The sequence below is a fragment of the Varanus komodoensis genome, unplaced genomic scaffold, assembly GCF_004798865.1.
Source record: "Varanus komodoensis strain SLA01 unplaced genomic scaffold, ASM479886v1 scaffold56, whole genome shotgun sequence".
In the NCBI taxonomy this organism is placed as follows: Eukaryota; Metazoa; Chordata; class Lepidosauria; order Squamata; family Varanidae; genus Varanus; species Varanus komodoensis.
The window spans coordinates 2,696,567-2,724,551 of NW_025336169.1; the positions used below are offsets into that span (position 1 = coordinate 2,696,567).

General features: G+C 47.1%; 1 protein-coding gene across 1 annotated transcript; it reads left to right on the forward strand.

Annotated features, from left to right (window-relative positions):
• Window position 1: 1 nt before the first annotated feature.
• SUDS3 (SDS3 homolog, SIN3A corepressor complex component) lies at window positions 2-27,985 on the forward strand (the record flags this gene model as incomplete). The annotated part of the gene is made up of 13 exons (XM_044448888.1): window positions 2-149; window positions 4,095-4,164; window positions 6,661-6,716; window positions 8,321-8,392; window positions 9,251-9,270; window positions 10,858-11,014; window positions 12,188-12,283; window positions 15,209-15,270; window positions 16,558-16,579; window positions 17,295-17,400; window positions 23,664-23,748; window positions 24,320-24,397; window positions 26,957-27,985. Coding segments are annotated over 13 exons (1,071 nt in total), but the record flags the coding sequence as incomplete, so codon positions are not given.

The following is a 27,985-nucleotide window of genomic DNA, read 5'->3' on the forward strand; positions in this document are numbered from 1 at the left end:
CGCGGCCGCCGCCGCGATCGCTGCCGCCGCAGCAGCCGCCGCCGCCGCCGCGGCCGCCGCCGAGAGCTTCGAGGAGGAGGAGGAGCTGGACAGCCCCGCCGACGAGGAGGATGGCGAGCGCAGCGGCCGCGCGCGGGACTCGGACGAGGGTGAGGCGCGGCCCGGTCCGCGGGGAGCGGAGCCCTGCCGCCGAGGCCCGCGCGCAGCCGGCTCGGCCCTCGCCGACTCGCGAGCAAGCCCGCGGGCTTTGCACGGCAGCGCTCCGCGGGGCACCCTGGCCGGGGCCGCGGGCCTTTTCCCCAAGTGGTTGCGCGCCAAGGAAGGGCGGCAGCGGCGAAAAGCGCATTGTGGGCGTCGTTCATGCGGGAGGGAGCCCGGGGATCTTCCGTGGGGCTGGCCCGTGAGTAAATCGGTAGCATCCCGTGGTGACTTGAATCAGAGCAGGTCCCGGAAAGGCACGATCTGGAGTTGTTCTCATTCATTTAGACGGGGCTGCTCTAAGGCTACTTCGGATGAAGCCGTGTTAGCCGTGGTGCACCCCCCCCCCCCCCCCCCCGGTTTCGGGACCCTGAACAAGACCCCCTCGATGAGTTCCTCCCTTAGCCAATCTCCCTTCTCCCCGCTCTGTGAACAACTGCTCTTGCAGGAGTGGTCTTTAGGCTGCCTTGGGTTCTTTGCAAGAAAAAGGGCTGGATATAAATAAAATGAATAAAATCCATCGTTTGCTCCTTTTTCTCCCCACCACTGGTATCTAGGCCAGGGCAAGTAGGTTTATTTATTTACTTACTTGCTGTCTGGTTGGTTTACAGAGTTTAGCAGCATATCAACAAGCAACAAAATGACCATTTTTAAATAAAACTATAAAACAACAGCATCAACAACAACAATCCACAACTGCTATAATCAAGCTGGTGCATGGCACAGCAGCAGTAATGATGAAAACAAGTTAAAAGTAACAATTGTCTGTTAAAATATTTGGAAAGTGGAAAGGTTTTCACTTGGTGCCAAGAAGAAAAGAGATGACACCAGGCATGCCTTTTTGTGGGGGCTAAGGAGGTGGCAGGGGCCGGCAGAGAGCGAGGGAAGAGCATCCAAGCGGAGTTCACTTTCGGGTGGCTACTCCAGGGTGGCCCCTCCCCTCACGCTGGCCTGTTTCCCTGCAGCAGCCACAGGATCCCCCCCCCCCCGTGATGTTTGGTTGGGCCTGAGACTCCAAATGTTGGCTGGTTGAGTGGGTGGCTTGTAGTTGTAGGTCACATGATGATAATGAATTGCCTAACTTTAAGTCTTGCTTTAGGAATTTCATAAATTCTGTAAATTATGTTTCGTGGTTCATGTAGTGTTGTGAACTCTTGTACCTTATTTTACATTGTATTTTATTATATTTTGTATATTGTGCTAAGGTATTTTGTGAACTGCCTTGAGTACCTTTTATGGCTAAGTGGCTGTATAGAAATTTAATTTCATAATAAAATAATACTAACTTTTAGGTTGCAGTGGGGCAGACGAGGAACAGTTCCAAGGGACCCTGGGCGGAGGCCTGGGCCTATGGCAGATTCTTGACCATTTTATTTATTTATTAAAAAATTTCTATGCCGCCCCATTCGCCGAAGCCTCGGGGTGGCTCACAACATAAAATTAAAATACAACAAATAACAATATAAAATAAAAATGTCTACCCTGACTGTGAAGTAGAGGGTATAAAATTGCATGGCTCCCCCACTGAAGTGTTGAATGAGGCCCAATTTGTGGCAAGATAAGTGCTAGCTCAGGTTTTCAAGGGCCCTTGGGCAAGACATGGCTTTCTCAGGGAGCCTCCCTTCTTATCACTGTTGTCAGGGACTGTTCCTCCTCCTCCTCCTCATTGCTAGCTTGACAGGCAGGGAGCCAGTGAGCAAGCGTGCCAGGGCGTCTCCTGCCCTTCCTTCTCACTGCTACTGTTGTGGCACAGAGTCAGGGCAGGTGAACAAGCAAGTTGCAGTGATGGAGAGGAGAAGCAGGTCTAGGGAGATGCAGCCAGAGGTGGTCCACTGGGATGTGGGCCCTTGGCAAATGCCCAAGCGTGCCTAGGCTTGACACCAGCTCTGCTTCCTGTGCATTGTTTATTCACGATTTAGCTCTTTTGCTTTTTCCTAGGTAAATCTGAGAATGCAAGGTAGCAACTTTGACCTCTCATTGGGTGTAGTTAATCTTGAGGAGTGCTTTGGGGCAGATTTCCAATGCCCATATAGAGAGGAAGCCTCATGAAATGTGTAACTTTTATTTGCCAGTAAGCTCTGTTGGAATGGGATTTAATCTCATTTCCAGGTAGCAGCAAATTGTGACACTCCAGATTTTTGAGGCTTTCAGCTTTCATTGCACCTCACTGTTGCTTATGTGGGCCAGGGCTGATGGGATTGGTAGGCCAAAACATCTGGAAGGACACAAGTTTTCCACTTGTGGTGTACAAGTATGTGGTCTAACTGGATCAGAGGAACAAAACCTCTCTCTGCTTTGGAGGTATGCAGCAGAAGAGTCATGAGTGGGGTTGAGTGATAAAAGTATAGCGATCGCTTGTTCCAGCCAAAAGTGTGAATGCTCCTTCAGTAGCCCGTTTTTGTGTGATATAAATAGTTACTTTCTTAGAAATGTGTGTCTCAGACTGCATCTGGCCTGTGGTCCTGTCCCCATGTTTGGTCCACACGGTTCTGTTGCTTTTCATATAGGGCACAGTTCTATGCTTACTCAGACAAGTAAAAGCCCTACAACTCCCAGCCAGTGGTAGGACCTTTGTCTGTCCCAATCTGCATGGGATTTGGATAAGGATGTCAGGCGAGACCCGTTTCAGCCACGTTTGTGGCCCAGGAGCAGACTGCCTTGTGCCCTCTGGACGTTTTAGGCTGCTAGCTCTGGCCAGCGTGCCCAGTGGCCTGGGATTATGGGAGTTGAGGTCCAAAACTTTTGGAGGCAATCCTGTTGTCTACTTTAGATTTAACTTATAATTACTTGGAAGTAAAATTACTGATTGCTGTAGGGTCGTCACCTAAGTATGACCCTTTTCCCCACATAGGTGAGCTGGGTCATGTTTGCTTTTTTAAGTGCTCCTTCTTTATCATTATCTAATTTATACCCAATGGCCAAAGCTGTCTGGGCAGTTTGCATCAAGTCATTGCAAACAAACAACCAAAAGAAACAAAAATAAAACCAATTACCCAAAGAAGCATGCTGTATTTCAAATATACAAACTTTAAAAATGATTTCATAACTGAAACATATTAAAAAAAACTGGACCTCTTAAAAACAACTGACGTGAAGTGCTCCATCATGCCATTAAATACCTTAACATGTCATTAAATACTTGGGACAAGACTGCAGTATTGACCTGGCACTGCAAAGATGGCAGAGCTGGTGTCAGGCAGTGGGCAGCTCATGCCACAACCAAGGGGCCACAGTTGAGAAGGCCTTCCTCCTTGTTGCCTTCCTCCAAGCCTGCCTTAGAGTTGACACTTGGAAGTCTTCAGGTATTGATACAGTGCACTGTTAATGCATGGAATCCTCTGCTACAAGTCTTGCTTTTATTTAGGACAGCTCTAACCTGCTTCTCCAGGATGCTTGTGGAGACTTTTCATGAGGGGAACATGTCCCCAGCCCCCAAAGGGCTTGGCCCTGCCAAGCAATACTTGCAGGGGTTCAAGTTCGGTTATGAGATGGTGCGGTGTGAAGGCTAGCTAAATAACTGAAGGCTAAATCATCTCTGAAAATAACAGTGGCTTGCAAGTGGCTAGGAGAGGCCTGTGGCTCTTTGGTTGTGTTGAAGTCAAAGCTGATGAACTATATTAAGATTAAAGGGTCTGTATAGAATGAATATCAGACGGAACCGCTGTTAAAAGTAACCTCTTGTACCATGCTGTATAAAGTTTGCCTTTTCGTACTTTCAGGGTTTGATTTAACAAAAATAAAAGACTGCACGGGTGTCCAAACAAGCCCCTTAATTCATGTACTTAGTTATTTTTAACAATGTGGGCAGAGCATGCAGGCCTGTTTTCAGTCAGGTGGGTGGGAAATGCCTCACAAAAATGCTCCCCTGACTCTGTTCTGATGTTCATGTTGCCCAGATACTGAAGATGCAAGTGAGACGGACCTGGCAAAGCACGACGAGGAGGATTATGTCGAGATGAAGGAACAGTAAGTGTTCTCTCTCCTCCCTCCCCCACCCGCCACCCTTTTTGTTGTAAATATATTTAATGCTTTTTCCCCAATGGGGGAATGACCAGCCAGGGTGACTGACTCAAAACTGATGCTTGAGAATCCAGCAGTGAAGCACCTGGAAGAAAATGAGGCCACTGAGCAGTGGATGTCCCAAAAAGCGGAGCTGTTAAAGCTTTATAACGAGTGGCTGCGGGCAAAAAGGGTGCCGCTTCCTGCACTTTTGTAGCTCCCTCCGCCTGGTGTTGATTCAGCCAGCCTCAGATTTCCCTCTTGGAACTTTGTGGATACTCTGCAATCCAGCTTCTTCCCTTTGTGCTGCACTCAAACTCATCTGCATTAAAATTGCTTTGCCGCTGATCATGCAAGTCTGCCCTTTCTCCTCTTTGACTTCTCTTGCCACTTTTATGATAATACACCAGTGTTTCCAGGAGGTTCTCTTTCTCCCCTTGAAATCATTCATTCGGTGCTTCCTGAAGGGACCTCTTGTAACCCCCACTGGGGTCCTGTTCTTGACCCCATGCTGTTGTGCCATCCCGGCGGTCTGGGGCGATGGTTTCGGTAATCCCCTGGATGCTTCTGGCATATGCTTCTTATAGTGGAGACCTTTATTTTTTCTGTTACTGTTCATAGCAGCTGATAAGATCATAAACCAGACACAAGAGCCTTGGCTTTCTTCTATTTTCAGCCATCTCCTTTGCTCTACATATTCTATGTATTGCCAAGTCGTGTTTCTCTTCTTAAGCAGTAAAAATCTCTCCCTCTCTCTATATTTCCATGACTAGAAGTCTGATTCATGCCCTGCCTTTCTTCTCTCCTGCCGTCTCTTATTATGCCTTAGTCCTGTCGCCTTTCAGAACTCTGCTGCCCAATTCCCAGACCTTGTGATGTTCATCCCATCCCTGTCCCAACATCAAATCACCCTTTCTAAGCCCCTTCTGTGCTATAATGTGCGTTACAGAGTTTGTTTGCCCTCCCACCCCCCCTCTAGCATGGCTGGGAAGAGGGGATTAAAAGCTCCCAGTTTCGGTAGCCTGCAGTTTAGCAGGCTGCCCAAACACGAAATGCTGCTTTTTATTAGCTGTGCATTCATATGCATCTCCTGTCCTCACCAGTTTAGTCCAGATGCTTATGAAGAGACTGCTTATGTTTCTATATATACTTGAAATAGAAGTGCATATTCCTTGTCTCCTCCTCTTTATTTTCTTTCTTTTATTAATGGTATGGTGGCGATTATTATGTGTTGATATGTTTTATAGCATGCTCTTGCTTTTGTTTTCATTTCTCTGTCTTTTTATGTCCCTTCCTTTTGTTGTTGTTGCATGTGAAGTAAACAAAAAGCATTCTGGAAACAGCCAGCTCCCTGCATTCTGAAATTGCTTGTTCTATAAAGTAGCGTTATTTCTGAACCAACCCAATGAACCGCCACACTGAACTTGTAAACATACTGATGGCTCCTCCCTTGTTTATGCAGTATATGTGCTTTGGGACCATAATGGTTTTCCATTCACAGTTCAAATCTTTTGGCTTGTCTGGTGCATTTTCAGTTGTGCCTTTGGTGCAGTATCTTTTTAGCAGTCCCTTGACATTGCCTCTGGGCAATATTTTGTGTAATACTTAGATACTGTTCTTGACATCTGAGCACCTAATTATGATTACCTGGATTTTTTGTTTAATCTAGTAAAAAGCAGTAAAGTTCTGCCATGGGTGGTGGTGGGGCAGGCAGGTCATATTTTTAGGTATCGGCGTCTTGCTTCTTATTTATTTATTATTTATTTAAAACTTTTGTATCCCGTCCTATACATACAAGTCTCAGGATGGTCCAACAGCAAAGGTATGGCTTCATATCTGTAATAAAAACCCAGCTAAAATAAAAAGTAGATCTTAAAATAATGGGAAAATTAAAAGGCTTTGGCCTGGTGCCAGACAGAAAGAGTCAGTGCCTGGCGCATCTCTGTGGGGAGTATATTCATTCCACAGCATTCTCCAGGTTGCCAATCTCCTGAGCTCCTTCAGGGAGGGCTCCCGGAGAAGGGCCCGGAAGGAGATAGGGAAGGAGATGCTCCTTCAGATAACCATGTGCTAAACCATTTAGGGCTCTATAGGGCATCACCAACACCTTAAATTGGGCCCAGACTTCAGTTGGTAGCCAGTGTAGATGGTAAAGGACTGGCATTATGTGTGCATATTCTTTCTAAATTAAAAATAACAAATTTATATTGCTCAACTGCATTTAAGGATGTAATTCTTTGGATATTAGATAGGAAGAAGTTCTACAATTTGTTGCATTCACCAGTCAACCTCACTGCCCTGAGAATGCTGGGAGTTGTAGGGCTTCTCTCCTTTCTTTTGCCTCCTTCAGCCAGTTCTTGTGACATTGAAAACATAGTAAAGCAAAGACTAAGAAAAATAGAAGGTGAAATAAACTGTTTGCATTTATTGAGCCTGTTTCTTTAATGTGTATTTTCTTTGCAGGATGTATCAAGATAAATTGGCATCACTGAAGAGGCAGCTCCAACAACTGCAAGAAGGTTAAGATTTGTACATCTTGAAACTTGATATTTATCCATTGCTACAAGTGGAATTTTAGGGCAGACTTTTAATTTTATTTTGCCCTGATCAGAATGTTGCATGCTTTCAAACTGGGCCATCCAGTTCATTAGGAATATAGGAAGCTGCCAGGTTAGGCCATTTATCCTTCAGTCGAGCAGCTCACTAGGGTCTCAGGCAGAGAGAGATCTTCCCCCTCACCAGCTACCTGATCCTTTAAACAGAAATGCCAAGAACTGGATCCAGCACCTTCTGGGTGCCAAATCGCACTGATTTCTGATCGCCACAGAATTGAACTGGCTGAAAAAGGTCATTTTCCCTGATCTGGACCAGTGCTCAACCTTTCTTGACTAGAGATAGAACTGCTCTCAAGCTGAGCTTTCAGCACATACCAACTTTAGCATATTTGAATATAAAAAGCCTGGGGGAGTCTCAAAGATGACTTCCACTCCCCCAGTCTATGGCTGAGGGCGCACATCTGGGGAAAAAACCCACCAGCCTGGAATGTCTTGTGTTTTCCATAACCAAGTGTGTCATCCTTCACATAGTCTTTAAACCACATTTTTAAGCAGATAATTGGCTTGCTTTCCTGCTCTGCACAGATTCTGGGGGGAATTAGTTGTTCCCACTTCTTATCTGTATACTTCCTAGCACCATTTTTAAAAAATATGGGATGTCTAAAAAGTTGTGGCGTGTAAGGGCACGCTGGTCGTTGCTGGGACTTATTTCATGCCTGCTTCCACCCTTGCACAGTAGCCTAACCCCACTCTTTTCATTAGTCTTTGTTCGTCTGGATAATCAGGTGTTGCTTTTCCCTGGCTTGGCTTGCTGTTTTGGAGACCCGGGGTGCTGGTTCTAGTTTTCCTGAGCCTGATCTGTGTATCAATTGGCAGTTGCAGTGGATGAATGAATCGGTCTATTTCACCTTCTCTCACACTTGCTTTTTGTAAAGCTCATGCTTTTTTCTGTCCTTTTGATGAAGCGGTTATCAATTTTGGTACGTTCTTTTTGAACGATTTGCCCAACATGATCTGGAGCCACCATATTCAATAGGAACAGCTCTTCCCTGCACGGAGAGGGCCACATTGTACCTGCCTGCCATATAACTGTTCTGGGTTAAACTGTCAGGAAAAAGAGGAGGTGCTTTCTAATCCAGCACTATAAATATGGGTGAATAAACAGGGGACACGCTTTGAAGAGCAGACCAAGGAAAGCCCTCTGCCCAAATGGGCCAGTTTTGCCTCCTCCAAATTTGAATGTTTTAATCTCAAATTCTTCTTGTCCCGTTAATGAAAAAAGTGCAGATTTTGGCAGGTTCTTATAAAAGTGATATTTTTGTTTGTTGAAGCTTGATATTGCACAAATAACTGTTTATACTTTGAGGGCTGTACACTGTATGATTTCCATAGACTTTTCTTTGGAGAGGCAAGAGTAGTTTCCCCCATATCCATTCCAGACATTTGCTCTCATCAGGCTTGATATTTGATGACTGTGCAAAGCTAGGAGAAACATGAAAAAAGAGTGTGCTTCAGAGTGCTTTTCAGTGACATAATTTCAGTACCTCATTTTGAAATATTGTAAATAGGTACTTTACAAGAATATCAGAAAAGAATGAAAAAGCTGGATCAGCAGTATAAGGAGAGGATACGCAATGCAGGTGAGCAAACTGGATTTCTGAGGACTTGGTTGAGACCTTTCGAGTCAGTCTTAGGAAAGTGCATTATAATATCCATAATATTTGTTCAGCGTTAGACTATCATGTTTACGTGTGATATGTTCTCATCCTAAGGACTTTGAGAGGGCTAGTCATGCTAGCCTGTTATAGTAGTGTAACACTGGAGACTTTTAGAACCTTAAACACGCACGTATTATGGTGTGCATTTTACGTTCTCCTGGGCTGGAATTCACATCCTCAGATGAGTCTGAAGTGCATACAGACATAAAAGCGCATATCATGAAATGAGCTCTCATTTGCAAAAGCTTCGGCCAGAATTAATGTGATTGTCTGTGAGGTGCTGCAGCTTGCTTTGTTTTCATTCTGACCAGATTCTTGGGAACAGCTGGTATACATTTCAATGGGAGTTGTTTCTCTACCTTGAACTAATCCTAAAGGAGCTTTGTGTTCCGCCAAAGGGGGTGCCATGGCAATCAGTGCTTCCTTTCTACAGCTGTGTCACTCTTGCAGCACCATGTTATACATGTCTGCTCAGAAGTAAAAGCCAGTGCACTTGATAGGACTTATTCCTGGGAAAGTGGGTATAGGTTTCTGCCAGAATTGATATCAACTAATACAGTAGAATTTGCACGTGTTGTCTAGTCCGTGGTGCCTTAAAGATTGACTTAGTGCAAGCAGAGGTGCACTTGAGTGAAATGTTTTCATTCTAGCAATAATGACCTGTACTTTTCCTGTAGATCTGCAATCATCCAAGCGTTTATTCTAAACTAGCCACGTGGAGATTTTACTGGAGTTGCATATTTCCTGCAAATAAACCTAATTTGTTCTCTTTTTCCCCAGAGCTTTTTCTCCAGTTGGAAGTAAGTTTGTCCTTCTGTTTTGTTCTTTTATTTGAGCATCTTGTTTTGTTCTCTGGGCTGGATCCAGACTTTCCCATCCTTATTATAGAAATCTAGGAGTCTATGCTATGTATTAATTCAATTGCTTTTGAATAGTACTTTATTTCCTCTAAAGATATTGCTTGCATATACTTGCTGTAGAGTATTGAACAAACCATTTTCAAAGGAATCTCTAAATAGAGTAGAATGAACCCCTGATAATTTGAGAATAAGTGTTTGCGAATGCTAAACATTCTGTCGTTGTTCTTTCACACTATGTCTATTTTGGTAGTTCAAAATGCGCATATAAAACCTCCTTTGCAATATGGTGCATTCAGCTTTTCTGTGAATGTTAAGCTGAAAGTGGCCATTAATAATGTGAGGGCTGCTCAGTTAGTTCCCAGCTGCAAAATGTAGCAGAACCGGCAACCCTAAAGAGCATCTGTAGCTTTCTCCTCGGTGATGTTAGCTATGATGGCCATGCAGAGCTTCCAGGTTCAGAGGTGGGATTCTTCTGCTAAGTGGTGGAGCACAAGGGAGAGGCTCCCACCTTACTATCTTACCTGTGGGTTTCTCAGTGGCTTTAGGCCATCCACACTGAAAATGGGGTACCCTGCTTGATGAGCCCTTGGCCTAATGCAGTAGGTGGCTTTAATGAGGCAGTGGGGAAGAGACAGATTGCTTGTTTTGTGAACAGTGGTTCCCTTTTTTGTTTGTTTGTTTGCTAGCTGAAGCTTTCTGGGCAGTTTTTAGCAACTGAAACAATAAAATCCTACATAGTAGAATAGAATAGAAGATGTTCAAAATGTAAAGCTGCAGTATAAAATCACAGCGAAAAATCAGAAGCCACATAAAGATGTAAAATGCAGTAGATTTTAAATCAGTAAGAACCCAAGAACTAAAATGCCTTGGGGACTAAAAAGGCACTGAAAAGACCACAGTGTAGGTGCCAGGTGAGCCTCTCTGGGGGAGGGTGTTCAACAGTCAGGATATCACAACTGAAAAGACCCCTCTCTCTTAGCCACCTGCCTTGCCTTTGGCAGAGGCAGCTGTGGGAGGGCTTCAGAAGACTATCGAACCATCTGGGTAGGTGTACACAGGTTACCTGATCCTCCAGGTACCTGGCTCCAGACTGCTCATGAGAGCCTTTTCCAACCTGGTGCCCTCCAGATGTGTTGGATTATAACTCCCAGAATCCTCCAGTCAGAATAGTTGAGGCAGGGAGCGCTATAGGAGTCTGGAGAATTCTGGGAGTTGTAGTCCAACACCTGAAGTGGGCACCAGATTAGTGAAGTCTGGTTTACAGCTTTAGAAGTTAATACCAGTACTTAGAATTGGGCCCTGACATATGAGCCATTTGCAGTAAAGTAGGCAAGTTGTTAGACCAGCTTTATTTTTTTACAGTCTGGATTGGCCATTTTCTCACCTTCCCCTCCATCAGTCCAGCTTCACTTGCATATGATAACCATTTTGATGGAACACTTGGCAGCGGACTGGTGTAGCTCATGACCCTGTGGTTTTATACTGAAGTAGCCTCAGGTGCACTTCTCTTGTTTGTGCCTGTGCCAGACGGAGCAGGTGGAAAGAAACTACATCAAGGAGAAGAAAGCAGCTGTGAAGGAATTTGAGGATAAAAAAATTGAGCTGAAGGAAAACTTAATAGCTGAATTGGAAGAGAAGAAGAAGATGATTGAGAGTGAGAAGCTCACCATGGAGCTCACGGGAGGTAGGTGACGGATAAGCGTCCTGCATCCCTTTGGGAAAGGGACCGCATCTTGGTGGCTGAGCACAGGTGTTGTGTGCAGTACGCCCAGGCTCCTCCCCTGGTGTGTTCAGTTGAAAAGATCCTTTTTGCCTACGACTCGAGTTGGAGAGGACTCAACTGGGCAAAACGGCAAATAGCCTGAGAGCCACTTCCCACCATCCTAGCTCTGTTTCCTCAGAAGTAACTGGCACCCATCTCAGTGGAATGTGCTTCCAACTTAGGCTTGCAGTTCTAACTGTTCAGTGCCTGGGTCACAGGTCTGCCGCATGCCCACAGTGCTGGCACACTCTGGGATAATTCAAAGCACAAGAAGTCAGGTATTCTATGTGGGCCATTCCATGCATGTTTAGATGGGAAGCAGCTGGTATGCCGGGCATTTTCGGACATTTTTTCCATTGAACGAGCAAAGGATCCCAACTCTTGTGCTGGCACAAGGTGTCATGTTGTGGCTCTCCTGCCTCTCCCCTGTTCCCATTGTTGTGCTGGTCACACTGAGTGCGGGAAACATTCGGTTGGCTTAGGACCGCAATGCCTGCCAGAGAGCCTCTTCCAACCCCATTCTATGTAGTCACCATGCTCAAGGGGTTTGGAGGGTGGCACCTGGGGAGGACCTTTTGAGGTAGCCCCCGTCTTTGGAACAACCGCCTTGCTGTGGCCTGCCCAGCACCAGCTTTGCCATCTTTGCAGCAGCAGGTCAAGACAGCCCTCTTTCTGGAGGCCTTTCAGGATCTCAGTTATCCAGGGACATAAGAAATGTATCCTGGTAATTTGTCTTAGGCTTATCTTATTATATTTGTACTGCATTTTTAAGCTTCTCCTCCTCAATTCTAATCCTTGTAACCTTGCTGTGTTGTGTATTCTATTGTTTTGTTTTAGATTGTTGTGAACTGCCCAGAGAGCTCTGGCTACAAGGCAGTACTGAAATGAAGTAAACAAAATAATAAAAATAACATCTGCCTAAACATACATAGGGTTGTGTTGTAAGTCTTAATCCAATTAGAGGCCAAGTCAAGCTAAATGTAATCTGGCATGAAAGAGAGGACTTTCCTAGAGAATCTACTATAGAATTGTTGGCTTGTGCCTCATTTTTTAAAACGTGTGGCCCTTGCCAATGGTGTTTCTGCTGTGTTCCAGATTCCATGGAAGTGAAGCCTATCATGACAAGGAAACTGCGGCGACGGCCAAACGACCCTGTTCCCATCCCTGACAAAAGGAGGAAGCCAGCCCCTGATATCCTTTGAGAGCAAGGATGCTGTGCTGAAGTCCGTAAACTAGACCAGCAGCTTCCCAGCACTGTTCTGGACAGCAGTAGAATTTGCTGATGAGTGATGTAGAACTAGTGCCCCAGAAGGACCGCTTAAAGTTCTCAAAGATAAAGTTCTTCCCCTGTAGGAGAGGCACCATGCTGGGCAGCAGTGAGGCCTAGTAAGCATGGCTTGTTCCTTGGGACCAAAAGGTCTTGGGATAAGGATACAGGAGCAGGTGAGAGAGAGAAGGAAACTGCCCAATAACAAGAACTGCTTCCTATCCGAGTCGACAAGACTGAGCTAGATGGACCTGTAGGCAGACCCATTTAAGTCAGCTTCTGATGTGCAGAACTAAATGTCTCCTTATTTATTAGGTTCATATTGTCAGGAGGGATGTGGGAGAAATCCACAGAATTTGGTTGATAGATTCTGCAGCAGAATGGCTTGTCTCAGGTCACGCAGATTCTGCAGACTAGCAAGCTTTTTAAAATGTCTCTCATTTGACACTGTTTTGGTCATAGAAAAATACAAAACACACAGCCTGAAAATGTCCCACCACCACCCTGGCCACAGCATGAAGATACACGTTTGGGGAGGGTTCCTTTGTTTTCTGTGGGATTAGTGCATGATGGGGCGTACATTTATGCAGGTGCAAATGCTCACAAATCCATTTACACAAAATCTGATTCAGCCATTGCATGGATAATGGAAGGAAAAGTGCCTGAATATCCACAAAACGTAGACAGAATGTACCTTATGGAATTTGTAGCTTCTTAATTGCTAATTTAAAACAAAACAAAACCTTACTAGTTTTGTGTACCCTTGGGGTGGTTTCAAATCATTAAAGAAAAGAAAACAGCTGTAAAATAAAACAACACAATGGTAAGAATAGCAAAGTAACGCAATGTGACGCATTGAAAACGTTGACCCAGCAGCAAATGAATGAAGTGGCAGATGGAAGAGGAAAGGCGGCTTCGTCCCCTCCACGGAAATCCGTGCAGCGGAGATGCTGGGCAGGCATGCCACAGATGGAGGTGGGGGAGTCGCTCTAGAGAAGCCCCTTGTCACCCCATTCTTAGTTGCGCTCCCCCCGGTGTGCCTGGATTCTTGCTAAGCCTTCTCGACTCTCAGAGCCGAGCCTGTGAAAAGCTGGTGGTCCCGTCCCTTGTTGCGGGGCTGCCGGATGAAAGAAGGCACAGCACCTCCGAGGCTGGCGGTGAAGAGCTCCTCAGAGGTCGTTGGCCATCTCAGCTATGCTTAGCCCTGTCCTTCGAGGATGGCAAGCAAGTTTGCCCTTTGACTGGACGGGGTTAAAACGGTTCTGGCCGCAGTGCTTCCGGTGTGGCCGTGTTCCCCTTTCTTGGACCCCCGGTGGGTCTCCATATTCGTGTTTAGGGTGGAGCGGGTGCTTTGTGTTTGAGAGGAAGGACGATTGTCCCTCTGGATCCATGATGTGAAAGATTATTATGTTGCAGCTGCGGCCTGCCTTTCTTCCTCTAGCAAGGAACCCAAAGCAGTTCGCAAGGTTCTTTGTTCTGTCCTCACAACCACAACCCTGTGAGGGAGGTTAGGCCGAGAGCCTGTGCCTGGCCCAGAGTCGCCCAGTGAGCTCCATGGCCGAGCGGGGGCTCGAACCCGGACCTTCCTAGCCGCAGTCCAACACTTTCTCCACTGGGCCGTGCTGACTCAAAAAACCGTGAGTTGGAGCTGCTCTTGTTGTTTGTCCGCTGAGGAGGCTTTGCAGATGGTGGCTGAGCCTTGGCCTGCTGTGTGGGACACGCTCTGTTCCCTCAGAGCCTTGTCTGGACTAGAAAGGTCAGCTGAGGGCACTGTAGAAAACGTCCATCCCTTGCCCACTGGGAGTGCTTCAGAGTAGCTGGCTGAACTTGTCTGTCGGGACGCCTGCCTGCCATTCTAATGTGTATATTTTAATTTATGTGGTTTTAATTTATTGTTGTAAGCCGCCCCGAGGCTTCGGCGAATGGGGCGGCATTAAAATGTTTTAATAAATAAATAAATTCCTTTCCTTCCGATAAGCTAGAGAACTCCAGAACACAGGACATAAGCAACACTTTAGAGGAGAAGTGCTTCTATTAGCCTTCCCCCGCCTGGTCTTCTCCAGATGTGTCCACCTTACCCCTAATCCTATTGTCCAGCACATCTGGAGGGCACAAGGTGGGAGAGGGGTGCCTTATGTGATTCTGCTGCAGGACCTTTCTGGGGTTATTTATTTATTTAGAATATCTTTATCCTGTCCTGTACAATCCAATTGTCCCAGGACAGCCAACAGTATAAACAAACAATAAATACACAACAATCAAAAATACAATAACAAAACGCGACTGAGAATATTAAAACCAAATTAAAATTATTTCAACCTTAACATACTGGGCGAACTGAAAGTTTTAACTGATTTAATTCTTGACATTCTCTTTCAGTGGCAGGGTATTTTGGAGTGGGGCTGTTCCTCTTTCCTGTTTCAGGGGCAGGCGATGCAGGGGACTACGCGCTTGGGCCCGCTTGTGAATCCGACCACATCCCAGCTCCAGCCCGGCCTCCCGAAGTTCCCCACTCCTTAATTGTACTTGCAGTCAGCTTCTATATTTGTCTGCTGCTGTGAGTGAGCAGGCTCTGGGTTATATAGGATGCAATCCCATCCCTGTTTTGCCAAAAAAAGGCCCAAAATACTGAGTCTTTTCCAGTCAGCAATGGGCAAACGGCATGGTAAGATCATGCGCAGAACAGGATCAAAACACCAGAGCACGTGGTAAAGCACCACACGTTAAGGAGTCAGAGAAAAAACACAACAACAGTAGAACATAAAAGCAACATCAATTCAGCTCTGGGACTTTTGGAAGGAGAGATAAACCGTTTTGTCTTCCAAGTGACTTCTCCTTAATTTGATTACCTCAGCTCAATTATCTGCTGACGGACGAACAGATAATGGAAGATCTGAGGACACTCAATAAGGTAAGAGCTTGGGGTAGATGTTTTATGGGGATCAGGAGAAAGGATGGACAGTATTAATTCTGTCTCATCAAAAGGTAATGCTAACCAGCCCAAATCTGATCTTGCACAGGGCTGAGTCTCCTCCTAGATAAAGTAGCTTTTCTGAGGTCATATTTAACCCAGGAAGCCCCCTGCCAATCTGCCCACCTTTTTCTTTTATAATGCCCAAACCTCTTCTAGCTCCAGGGCCAAATTTCCCATCAGAGAAGTTCATTTAGGGGGCTGACAGAGCCAAAGGCAAAAAGGGCTAGTCTCTTAGGGGTTTTAGCCCTTCAGGTTTAGACGTTGCAAAGTCCTTCAAATCCCAGCATGTCCCAGGCAGCATGTAATGGTAAGACTTTATTTTCTGTCTATGCATGTATAGGTTTGCCATCTTAGTACTAGTAACTAGCTTTAGGAGATACAGTTCAACCTTTTAGAATGGGAAAGCAATGCAGGAAAACTGGGAGTAATTGGAATTACAGGCCAAAACATCTGGGTGAGTACATGTTCCCCATCTGTATTTCCTCGACATCACAGAAATGGTGCCTTAAAATAGATAAAAGTTGTTGGATAAAGATTCCAGCATGCAGGCTGACCTTACCAGACGTTCATGGCCTGCACCTCAACAATTAGATCAACTCTCACTAATTCAGCATTTGCCGGAATATTGGACTTTGGGGCAAGGATTTCCATTAGTTATAAGCATCTGAGAGAAACTGCCAGTAATCTCCTGAAAGCCTCAGAATTCATGAGACACACTAGACTGCGCATTCGGTCAGTCTTGTGCACCTTGGGGCTGGGTCTAACTTGTCTGCCGCTCCCAGGGTAGCAGGCATTCTCTTTGGATGCTCATCAAGAATGTCCTGGTCAAAACCAAATGCATGTGGGGAAAGTTTTCTGTTGCTCCCAAGAAAGGGGAACGTTTCCATTGGCTATTTCTGTGGAGGAGGAGAAATTCCCGGACGGGGACCCTGAAGGCCATTGCAGAAGACAGCAAGGCTCCCTGGCTTCCGTGAGCCTGACAAAGCGTGCCTGGACAGCTGCAGTTACATCATTGCCCAGGCTGAGCCAGTCGAGCCTATTGATTCATTGGGGCTCCCATAATAGATCTGATTGAGAACTGTAGATGATCCTCTTTGTTAATATGTCCAGTGTCTGGAACCTAAAAATAAATGTGCACTTTGACCAACTATTTCTCAACACAGTTCTGTGACCTTGCACTTCCTGTAAGCCACTGAAATAGCTTCCCTGTTCTTCCTTTTATAGCTTAAATCGCCAAAAAGACCAGGTAAGTGCCTTGTCGGCATTTGAAAAATGTTTCCGGCCCTGGTGATGGGTCTGTGCTTGATTAAGATTGGACTTGGATCATAGGGAGGGGCTGGAGCTCATGAGTAACACACCTGAACCGGATGCGGAAGGATCAAGCCTGTGATTAAAAGGATGCTGAGCAGCAGCCGATGGAGGAAGGATTTTGCCCGCCGGCTTAGAGAACGGCTGCCAGTCGGGGTAGCCAGGACTGAGACAGCTGGTCCAGTCGACATTTCTGAAATTCTTGCTTGATCACACAGCAGCCTTTGAACTTCAGGGAAGGGGCAGGCATTCCTGAGCAGTGGTACGCCTGAAACCTCTTGCTCAAGCTGGGAGTTTTGCATGGCCGTTTCTGACTGAGTTTGCCCCCGAACACTTGCACGGTGTCCAGGGGAAGTAGAAGGCCAAGAGGGGTGAAGTGGGAGCTTAGCTAAGTGTTCGAGCACTCGCTTTGCGCTTGTTGGGTCCCCGGCATCTCATGGAACAGGGTTAGGAAGAACGTCTGGACAGTAACTGCCAGACAGTGGCCAGTGTGTGTATCGAGCTGGATGGAGCAGCGGCCTGAACCTACGCAAGAGCTCCGCCCAGGGGTGACCACGTACTAGAGCGTTCCGTCTCCATGCGCGACGTGAGGTCCTGCTCTTAGGGCTGCACGCCTCTTAAAACTGTTGATCGAGTTCACTCTCCCGTTCCAGCGTCTCCGTCCTCGCCAGAACATCTGCCAGCAACACCGGCTGAATCTCCCGCACAGCGATTTGAGGCGAGGATAGAAGATGGCAAGCTTTATTATGATAAAAGATGGTAAGGCGTCAACATTAGGGTTTCAGTCTTAAAAAAAACACAGTGGAGTAGAGGACAAGATAGTTGTCACTCAGAGGGCTGTTCGGGGGGGGGGCAACTTGTTCCATCTCCCAGACCACCCACTTGGCCTGCAAACGGTCCCAGGTTTTTAAATATTACTATTCTGATTACAATTCTGATCATTACTTTGCATGTATAGCCCGCCTTTTCTCTTGAGAGGAGCCCAAGGCAGCTTGCTTAGCTCCATTTTATCCTCGCAACAACGGCCACGGGAAACAGGTTAGCCTGAGAGTGACTGGCCTGAAGTCGTCACCCAGCAAGCACCAGGGCTTTTGGGGGACTCGACCCGTATCTCCCAGTCCTACACTCCCAACTGCACTGACTCTCGGCATGCCCAGAGAGGGTTGGGAAAGTGCCCTGGACGAAGCCCTGTCTTGCTGACTTGCTGCTCTGTCGGGGTTTTAGAATACAATACCCGGCATGGGTGCATACCCTGGTTATTCACTATATCAGCGAGGATGGTGGAGCATCAGGCTGGGAAGGGCTGCAGTAGAGGCTGGTCGGGCCAGCGGTTCACTCAGAAGGCGGCAGTGCCCATTTTCCCTGTAAAGGGAGGTTCTCGTCTGATCGTGGGTCTAGACCAGTTCCTGAGCTTGGCGGTCCAGATGTGTGGGATGCCAGCCTCTGTAGGCTCGCAGGGGTTGTAGTCCAACACGTCCAGAAGAGCCCAGGTGGAGGAAGCCCAGGCTAGAAGTCCAAAATGAGAAACGTGTGCTCTCCGTTTCCTTCCCCTTCTCTCCTCACTTTATCCAGCTGGGCCTGGATTTGTTTCCTTGATTTGTTGCCTTCTATCTAGTAGTGAAAAGCCAAGTGCTCCCCAAGCCGTGACAAGAGTAGGCCTCTACTGCCGGGGCTGAAATGTTATTGCTTGGGCTCCCAGCTGGACCACAGCCCTTTGAGTGAGAAGATCACCTGTTTAATCTCTGGCATCTCCAGGCAGAGCAGGAAGAAGACCTGCCTGAAGCCCTCGAGAACTGCTGTGGGTCAGGCAAGGTTGCCAGTACCGGGCAAGATGGACCAAGGCTCTGGCTTGGCCCACAGCAGCTTTCGGTGTTCCTCGTACAGTTTCGCGTCCTTTGGCCAACCATTCCGATACCATTTGAGCCAAGAATGAGTGTGCTTTCTGCGCAGCACACGAGGCAGCCTGCAGTGGAGAGTGGGCACTGGGAGAGCTTAACCTGCCCCAGTGGCTGCAGACTCTCCTCCGTTTTCTCAGGAAATGGTCGATGGGGGAAAAATACCCACGGCCTGCTTCTGAAAGGTAGCAAATCAACACACACACCCAGAATGTTGATAGGTTAAGAATTTTCAGTTAAAGCCTACATGCCACCAGGTGGCAGGATTCAGTCAAAAGTAATTTTGCATTAGAAGGTGGAAGGCTTTTCGCTGCCCTGCTCAGCAGTGCTGCACCGTTTTTCAAGTTCACACATTTTTATGTTTCATTTATTTACTTTGATTTTGTATACCACCTATTCCCAAGGCTCTGGGCAGCACAGAAGAGATTAAAACCAATAATAATTAAATTTTGACTAAAGGCAAGCATATATATCTATATATACACATGAAATCTATAGAATGCACTCCCCAGGGAAGTTATTTGTTTTTCGGCGCCAGGCAAAGACCTTTTTATTCAAACATTATTTTAATTGTTAATATTATTTATTTATTTTATTCTTTGGCCAGGGTGACTTAATTTATATTAATTTATATTGTTCATTTATATTGTTTTATTGGATTCTATTTATTTATGGTTGTGAGCTGCCCCGAGGCTTCGGCGAATGGGGCGGCATAGAAGTCCCCTAAACAAACAAACAAACAAACCTTGATGTTGCACCTTTGAAATATTGAGTAATTCTGAGTGTTTTTTTATTAGGCACACCCAGTGGAATTAGGATGGTCTTGGGCTACATCCCCTGGTACGCCAGTGGAACCTTTCCCCCGCCTTTTGTCATGTGCTGACCTGGCAAGCCCCTTACAAATCTTGTGGGATCCATCGTTTTGCGAGTGGCTGTGCCAGTCATCCGGCTCTTGCTGGATCAGCTCTCTTCTCAGGAAGTTCAAGGCAAGAATAAATGAAGGGAATCTGAGCTTTATACTGCCAGCAAGTTGGGTTGGTAGCATAGTCTCTGCAATCACGAACTTGAAAAAAGCCCATCATTACGCAGGTGCAAGGAGAGCTGTGGATTTGCATTTGTGGAAGAGTATTATTTTATTATTCTGTGGATTTATGTAGCACTTGCCATATATAAAGGGTATCGCTAAGCTTTATTCCTCCATGACATATAGAAAGCCATTTTTGAATGTGCCAGTATATTCCAAAGTAGTTTGGAACAGTTTTGGAAGAAAAGCATGGCAGCTGCCACAGGGTGCATGTCCAGACCGCAGCTCCTCTTTTCGGATCTGGGCTAACGACTTTATTCCCAAGAAGTCCTCTGGTGGAGGTGGGTGGGGGGTTTTCTGTGTCAGCTTTCTCCAAGCTGTTTTGCATTGTGACTCATCAGCCTGAGTCACAATGACCAACAGTCGAGGAAATGGGAATTGTAGCTCAGGAGATGTGGAAAGCACCTGGAGAAAGCTATCCAGTTGGATTTAAGGACTTACTCTTTAAAATGCCCACAAAGCAAAAGTCTACAGTCTAAGTGAAAATGCTGAGAACAGCTGCGATTTTCGCAAAAGTGTACAGGCCTTCACGTATTTGTTATATGAAAAGTGTCTACAGTTGTAAACAAATTGGTTTTGAAGGGTCTTCTTGCATCCTAAACCTATTATGTACTCTCTGTCTTCTCTGCTGCTTTTCAAAAAGTTTGAGACCATAAACCAAAACTCTGACCTAGAAAAGTTTACATTAAGTTTGGTTACAGAAAAAAAACCACCTTATTTCAATCCATGGCAAGAATAATTCCTGGCCTGGACTGATACTGTTTACCCTTCTTCCAAAGACCTTAGTTTGTCCCATGTTATCTCCCCCAGGATCTCTATAAAGTAGCCAAATGCTCTTATCTACTACAACCCTGATGGGATGCAGGTCATCTTAGCTGAAATGTGATTGTTTAATTTCATTGAGTATTTTACTGTTGGGCATTTTGCTTTCCCTTTTGGAGCTCTTCTGTTCCTCAAGATCAACTCCAAGACTTGTTGTAATTTTTTTTCTTTTTGTAATAACGCCTCAGCAAAATATTAATGATGTAACTCATGGGTGTGGGAGGGCAGCTTTTAACTGCATATTAAATTTTCCAAGCTATTTTGTGTCAAGAAAGAATGAAACCTGCTTGCTGAGGTTTGAACCAGATCTCTCTTGCTGATGACAAATGGATAAGGGCCAAATATTCCAGAAGAACAAATGCTTCAAGTTAGGAATGGACTCGCTGTGGTCCTTTAGTGGTATTTGGCAGATTTCCTCCTTTGAAAAGGGCAGCTCGGTGGCCAGATTTCAACCCCTGCAACGTTTTGATTGAGGTGTGGTTTTGCACCTTCCACTTTGCCCTGATTTATAGAGAACGGCAGCTCGGCTTAAAACAGCTGTGTGTGAGACACGGAGTCAGGAGTGGGACATGCGAGACGGTTATAGAACTATGAGTGCAGTGTTGATGCAGAGTTGACGGCGTGAGTGGAAATGCCCCCTTCAAGACAGCTCTCGTGGGCATCGTCCACGCCTCCCCCAAACGCAGCAGCTCTGGCTTACCACATTTTGGAGCAGATGAAGCACACACGGCCCATCTGGAGAGTGGAGAGGCCATTAAGCCCAGAGCCCCAAATAAATGCAGTATCCCACTGCCTCCCTACCTTCCTTATCTTGCCACACCTTTGTCCTCCAACAAACTTAATCTGTGGTGGATTCAGCAGAGTCCAAAGTACGCCAAATGGCCTGCTATTAGTACAGAGCCAGGCCTGCAACTCCCATCATCCCTAGCCACTGCCAAGGGATGCTGGGGTTGTGGGCCAGAACATCTGGAGGGAGTTTGCCACAGCAAATTGTGGCAGGCACTGGCCACTGTCTCAAAGGGCTTCGAAGGATCTGGCCTGTTCATAGCGAGGAGGTCTGCTGATGCCTGTTGGCTGTACGAGCCCCCGAATGCAGCCCCCAGGGTTTCAGGGCAGTGTGTCTCTGCGCGCCTTGTGGCAGGGAGCAAAGGGAGCCGCCCCTCGCAGCTTGCTCGCGTGCTTTCCCGGCGGCCAGACTGGGCGCTTGCTGCTTTGATCCAGCAAAGACGGGTCTTAACCTTAGTGCCCGATGGTTCCTTGAACCATCCACCAACTTGGCTCGTAGCCATATTTCTCTCATAGCCGCCAGGAGTGGGAGCCTCTTTCCACTCCAGTGGGGCACTGGAAGCGTAAGGAGAGGGGTGGGCCCAAGTACCAGCATACTGCCGTGTTAGGGTACAACCCTGGGCATGTTTAAGCACACTGCTGGCTACTGAGTGCTAGAGGTTTTGGACTTCGGACCTCATCAGATCGTGTCCCACAGCTTTTAAGGCCAATAATTAAGCCTTGGGCGGGGCATTTTAGAATGGGATTGCGACTTTACAAAAGTAGATAAGCACCAAAGGATTGGTGGACATGGCAAAGAGGGCACAACCAAGATAGGTGTGACCCTTTGGAGTACCCCAGACGGTTGGATTTGCCCCCTGGGTCTGAGGTTCTGTACTCTTCCTCTGCTGAATGCACTTACTCCATAGCCACCTCCTCAACTCCTTTCCCTAGAGATTCCCGTTTTGTTGTTCTTCTATTTGATCACGCACATCCTTGCCGCTTTGTCCATCAACCTGCTAATCCCCACCATTGTGTAATGCACATTTATGCTGCCTTCCCACAGTGTGCAGTTGATTGGCAGTAATTAAATGTTTAAAAGCAGGAGGAATAATAATCGTGGTCTTAAGTAGGAGATGCCTGCCTGCGTGGAATGTGGTTATGGCTGCATATTGCTGAGGATCTCATGGTAAATCGCAGTTGCCATTGAGAAGAGGCAAGAAATGAGGATTCACCCTCACGCGGGGAGCTAGCGAGCCAGCGCTTGATTAGCAAGCTGCCTCCTCGCAGCGGCAGAGCCCCCGCCTCAGCTGTGACAAGTTGCTCCGGTCTTCAGAAGCCATTTATCGATTAATTTATTACATTTCTATACTGCCCAATTGCTGGGCTTTTTGGGCAGTTCACAGCAATTAAAACCATGAAATGCGTGATAAAATGGACTGTAAAAATTTAAACCTACACTATAAAAGCCTCCTCTCCCCACGCAACCATCTCCTCTCCATTCCTTTGAGGAGTCAAACATACGCAGGGATTAAAGAAAGTCTAGACATTCAGGGATAGTCACACTACCACAATTTAAAATGCAGTTGAGGATTTCAAACAATAAGACTCTGGGACAATAAAAGAGCATGGCATAGGCACTTGGTGACGCTCTTTCGCTGCTAGTCAGCATGCACCCGGATTCCTTTGGCAGCGGCTCCCAGAGAAGGGCTGCTGGATCAGTTCAGGCTCCAGACAGGTGTATATGGAGGAGCCTGGCTCTGAGCCCTTGAGGGCACTGAATGTTAATACTTTGCATTGGGCCTGGACATGGGCTGGCAGCCAGTGCAGGTGGCAGAGTACAAGCCTAATACGATCATGTTGGCCAGTCCCCATTACTGATTTTTCTGCCCGGATTTGGTCCAGCTGGTTTCCTGATCATCATCCTAGGCAGCTCCATATATAACGCAGTGCAGTTATCCAGCCTAGAGACACTGAAGGAGGGCTCACTGTCGCTGGGCTGTCCAGGTAAGGATGCTGTTGGGAAAAGGCACTGCGTGCCACGGAGCCCATCCTTGCCTCTAGTGACAGCACTGGATCCAAGAGCGATGTGTACCAGATCCTTTGTGGGGGGCGGGGTGCAGCCCCCTGTGGAGCGCGGCAAGCGGAATATCACTTGCCCAGGCAGGCAAACCACCCGCTAACAGCATTTCTGCCTTTTGCGTGGTACACGGAGTCCAGAGGGAACTGGGGCGTTGTAGGGCCAAGCCTGCAGATACCCAGAGCACTTGGCTGTGGTCAAGGTTATAACGGCAGAGATAATGGTCATGACAGTCACTGAACTGTGTGGGTGTGATGGATTAAGGAGCCTCTGTTCCTTTTCGAGAGGCACTGGTTGGGCTGGTTTTTCCAGGTGGGACACAGGGCATTACAAGAGTTCATGTGGGGCTCACATGGCCTAAAAAATTTCCTTTCAGGTACCACAAGAGCCAGGCTATTTATCTGGAATCAAAAGAGAACACCAAAATCAGCTGCGTGATCAGCTCCGTGGGCGCTAACGAGGTAAGCAAATCTCCTCGAACTTTCGTCATGATTTGCAGGGAGCTGTCAAGCTTAAAGCAAGAATGGCCATCGGCTGGCCTGAAAATTTTTATTTATCATTTTCCTGCCAGCTTGGGCCACGCGTACACACTTTTTAAAAATAGCATCTTGCCTTTTCCCAGTTTGGGGATGGGTGCAGCTTCGGAACCAGATGCTGGCTTCTTAGCTGACTTCTTTCTGATTGGTTGCCTGGTAACAGCCAGTTTGGGGGCTGCTGGCCGAACTTCAGGGGCCGACAGGAACCATATTCAAGAACTATGCTTGAGTGTTTGTTTTCCAGTCAGAGCACCTTTTGGGATAATGCCTCTCATCTTAATGGGGTTGTTGCTGTACAGAAATAGGTCACAAGCTGCCCCTTGAAGGCCCTTCCACACCTTTGCTGGCCTCTCCATAGTTGCTTGTGAACCCACCCATTCTTTCCTGCCACGATGTTTTCCAGAATGGAAAGGATTAAACACCTATCACTCCATCAAGCCTTCGCTCTACCATGAGATCTGCCCATTGTGGACTGTAAACTTCCCTTCCTTTATAGGAGCTGGTATGGTCAGTGATATTGCTTAGCCTGTGCAGACCAACACAAGGAATCTTGGCTGACCTGCGTCAGATCCTGGCAAGTTACCAACAGTCAGAGCAGGCCAGGGGTGGGGGACCTCTTTCAGTCTGTGAGCCATGTTCCATTGCAGGGAAGTTCTTGAGGGCGGCATGCTGCTGGTGGGTGGAGCTAATGGCAGAAGGGGCAGGGCTAAACGGAAAGGGATGGAGCCAGAAAGACAAGGCACACCAGCATATGGTAGTTTAAAGCTCTTGGTGCCAGTAGCAAACTTGAGCCTTTGAGAATGGGGGAAAAGAGCACAAAAATTGCAAAAGCACCAAACCATCTGAGAGGCAGTTGAGAGAAAAGGAGTGGGACCAGTGGAGAAGGGCATGAACAGAAGGCTCAGATATGGCTCCCAGGTCTGAGGATCCCCTCCCTGAACTAGACAGTTGTAAGTTATGTCGGATCAGCAGTCTAAGCCAGCTGCCACTCTGTTACACCTGCCTCTTTAACGCAGCTTTAGGCGTGACCTCATAACACCAGCTGGATGATGGGAAAACAGATGTGCAGTTTTAGGTGCAGCGTGTGAATATGACCAGCTTGTGTTCCTGCAAGCATGCACTGCACTGGTCAAAAAAGCACCATGACCTGCAGCTTCTGCCTAGTATAGGCTTGGCGACAAACCTAAGTTTCCTGCCACACAAGGTCTAAAACGCCCCTTTCATACACAATCTGTCATCTTATTGGAAATCAGTGTTAATGAGCTGTTTGGATGCAGGGAGGGAGGGGAGTGGGAAGATCGAGGAATATGTACAGGGTGGGGGGAGGGATTTGACAAGAAGAAATGGCTCCAAAACAGCAGGTAGAAATAGCTAGAAATTGTGGCAGGCAAAACGCCCGTTTTCACGCTTTGCAACAGAGCGAGAAAAGGGGCTGGCAATGTTGTGTAAAAAAAACGCTTTGAGCAAAATAGCTTCTAACAAGTGGGCAATTGAAAGGAAAATATTTTGTATTGCTTGCTCTGGCTGTAAATTAGGGGCTGCTATTCAAAGCATCTTTTTCAATTAATAATGGGACCAGTCAAAGAGATGTCATTCTCTTCAGTGGGTGATTATTCAAATGAGCAAGCCGTGTTGTACCAAGAGATGCATTAGAACATAACCTTAAATCAAATTTAGCAATTTCACTCTTATTAGCATTAACAATGAGGAACTTAATGTGGTTAGGTGTCCGCATAATTGAAATTAAGTCCTAGCTTGTCCTAAAGCCAGAAATGGGCTTAAACTCTGGGTGGAGGATTTCTCTGGAGTAATCCAGTTTAAGCAGACATCGCTTATTTCAAATGTCGGTTTTGAGAAAGGCGTTAAGTTTCTTTTATTTCAGTTGGAAAGAAATAAAAACCTATTGCGGTAAAGTAGAAGAGAAGTTCTAGCTCAGCAGTTAGCATGCAAAAGATAAGCAGGTTCAATGTTCTGTATCTCTGGTGGACATGATAACACAGCAATAACTTTCCCAACAACTTTGGAGAGTTTTTACTGCTGCTACTCCTAGGAGCCAACAGCCTCATGTGTGTTGGCTACTCTAAGTAGCTTCGTGTGTGTGCAGGGGTCTCTAGTTTTTTGGGGCTGGTGGGCACGATTGCAATGTCAGGAGAATATCATGGGTGCTCTCACAAAATGGTTGCTATGTGACATCGTGGGACTAGCGTATCCATCAGTTGGCTGTGGGCAGGCGCAGAACACCAGTTTCCCAGAAGGCAAACTGGTGAAGCCAAAAGCAAGGAAACTTGTCCAAGGAGCTAAGTACAAAGCAGAGACTTGAGATCCAAAACATAAAGACTTTTGTTGAATCCAGATAAAGAGGGTGCTGGAAGGCAGCTCTTTACCCTGCAAGAGGCCAGCCTCCCAGTTTGAAGAACCCTCAAAGATCAAATAGAAAATCAAGAGTGGCTGGAGAAGGGTCACTGGGAGCAGAGTCTGGAGGCACATTCGGGCCCGTGGGCATCACACCATACACCCCATTCTGTGTACAAAGTGATCTCCGACACCTGGGGCCTGTGGGTGGCTGCCGAGACCGCAATGACCCACTGCGGAGTTCTGCTCTGGTGTGGCTGTCCAAGCAGCACAAAGCACCCGAATTTGGCTGCTTGCCACGAGTTTTTCTGGGGCGCTGTGGGAGATGAAGTGCGGCTAAAATTCCCCAGCCAAGCATCACTTAGAGTACTGTCAGCCTGCGAGGTCCCACTCACCGAGGAGGCGGCCCCCTGGAGAACTCCTCGCTAGCTCTAGTTGGGAACTGGCCCTGGGGAACAGTACCCCTTGCTCCCGTTTTGCACAAAAGAACTGCCCACCATTGAGAATCCAAGATGCAGTATGGTTGTCAGAACTAGCCCCCTTAAAGTGAGGATGCGCAGGTGTAGTCCAGAGAAAGGTATTATTACCTGTGTTGCATGTAAGTACTTCAGTGTCCTTCATTCCATTTTTTGGTAATGAATTGTAGAGCAGTTCTGCTTCCCAGAATGCTCAGAAGGGGCATGGAGCTTTATTGACTTTAGACTTCTGACTTCTCCATCTCATAAAGCTTTTCTTCTCACCCTGTATTTCTGTCATTTTTCTATTTATCATTTTTACGCAGATCTGGGTGAGGAAAACCAGCGACAGCACAAAAATGAGGATCTACCTGGGCCAGCTCCAGCGAGGGGCTTTTGTGATCCGCCGGCGGTCTGCTGCATGACGCTCTGCACAGGCGGCCCCCCGGCGTGTTAGACAATCGGCCCTTGTGAAGACCCGTGGCTGCTCTTCTGGGTTTCCATGGCAGAGGACGTTTGTTGCCTTCCCCCCTTTGGGAGCTGTCTGCCTGCTGCCCGCATCATTCCAGCTGTCCTCGTCTCCCTCGTGAGCCAGGTGCCTCCCTCGGGCCTGGTCTCGGGCTTTAGATTAGCTTTTGTGTTATCCAAAGACTATGTAAGGCGAATGTATGCCAGTGTCCTCGACCTTTCCATTCTTGTATCATGAGAAGAGTCCACGTGGTGTTTAACCTTTGCATTTGAACAGCGCCGGCACCACTGCCTCGAGGAGTCTCCCTGGCAGCCCACAAAGCTGAGAGGCGCTGGCTGCGCCGGAGGCGGATGGGACGGTTCCAGAGCCAGTGTGTGACAGTGCGGACCCAAGGGGAGTGTGAGGCATTTTCTCAAGGTCCTGCCGTATCTTGAAATTCCTCGTTGGTTTATAGAAATGTGTGGTTAAGGGATCTCACTCTGCAGCGATTCGGGTTGTTTTGTAGCCGATTGCAAATCCCAGTAGTGGGTAAGGCGAAGGCTGTTTTTCTTCAAATGTTGTTTCCTTGCAGAAGGTGAGGCAGAGGAGCGCCGGGGTTGGGGAAGGGAAGACACCGCTGATGCTTGCTGCGTGCCACAAGGCCTGCTCCTTGCCGTCCTGGCCGTGGCTGGTCCAGCCAGGAGAGCCTTCTGGCCAAACGACGTACTCCTTGCGAGGCCTTGACTTTGTGCGCAGAAAGCTAGCATCCCCCCCACAAGTGTATGGAGTGAGAATTGTTCTTGGATCCCGATGGAAAGTGCAGTGCCGACATTCAGAGTGTGCTGTAGCGTTCATCTGACTGGCTAGTCGCGGCGAAGTTGCTTCCAAAACATTTTTTATCTCTCCA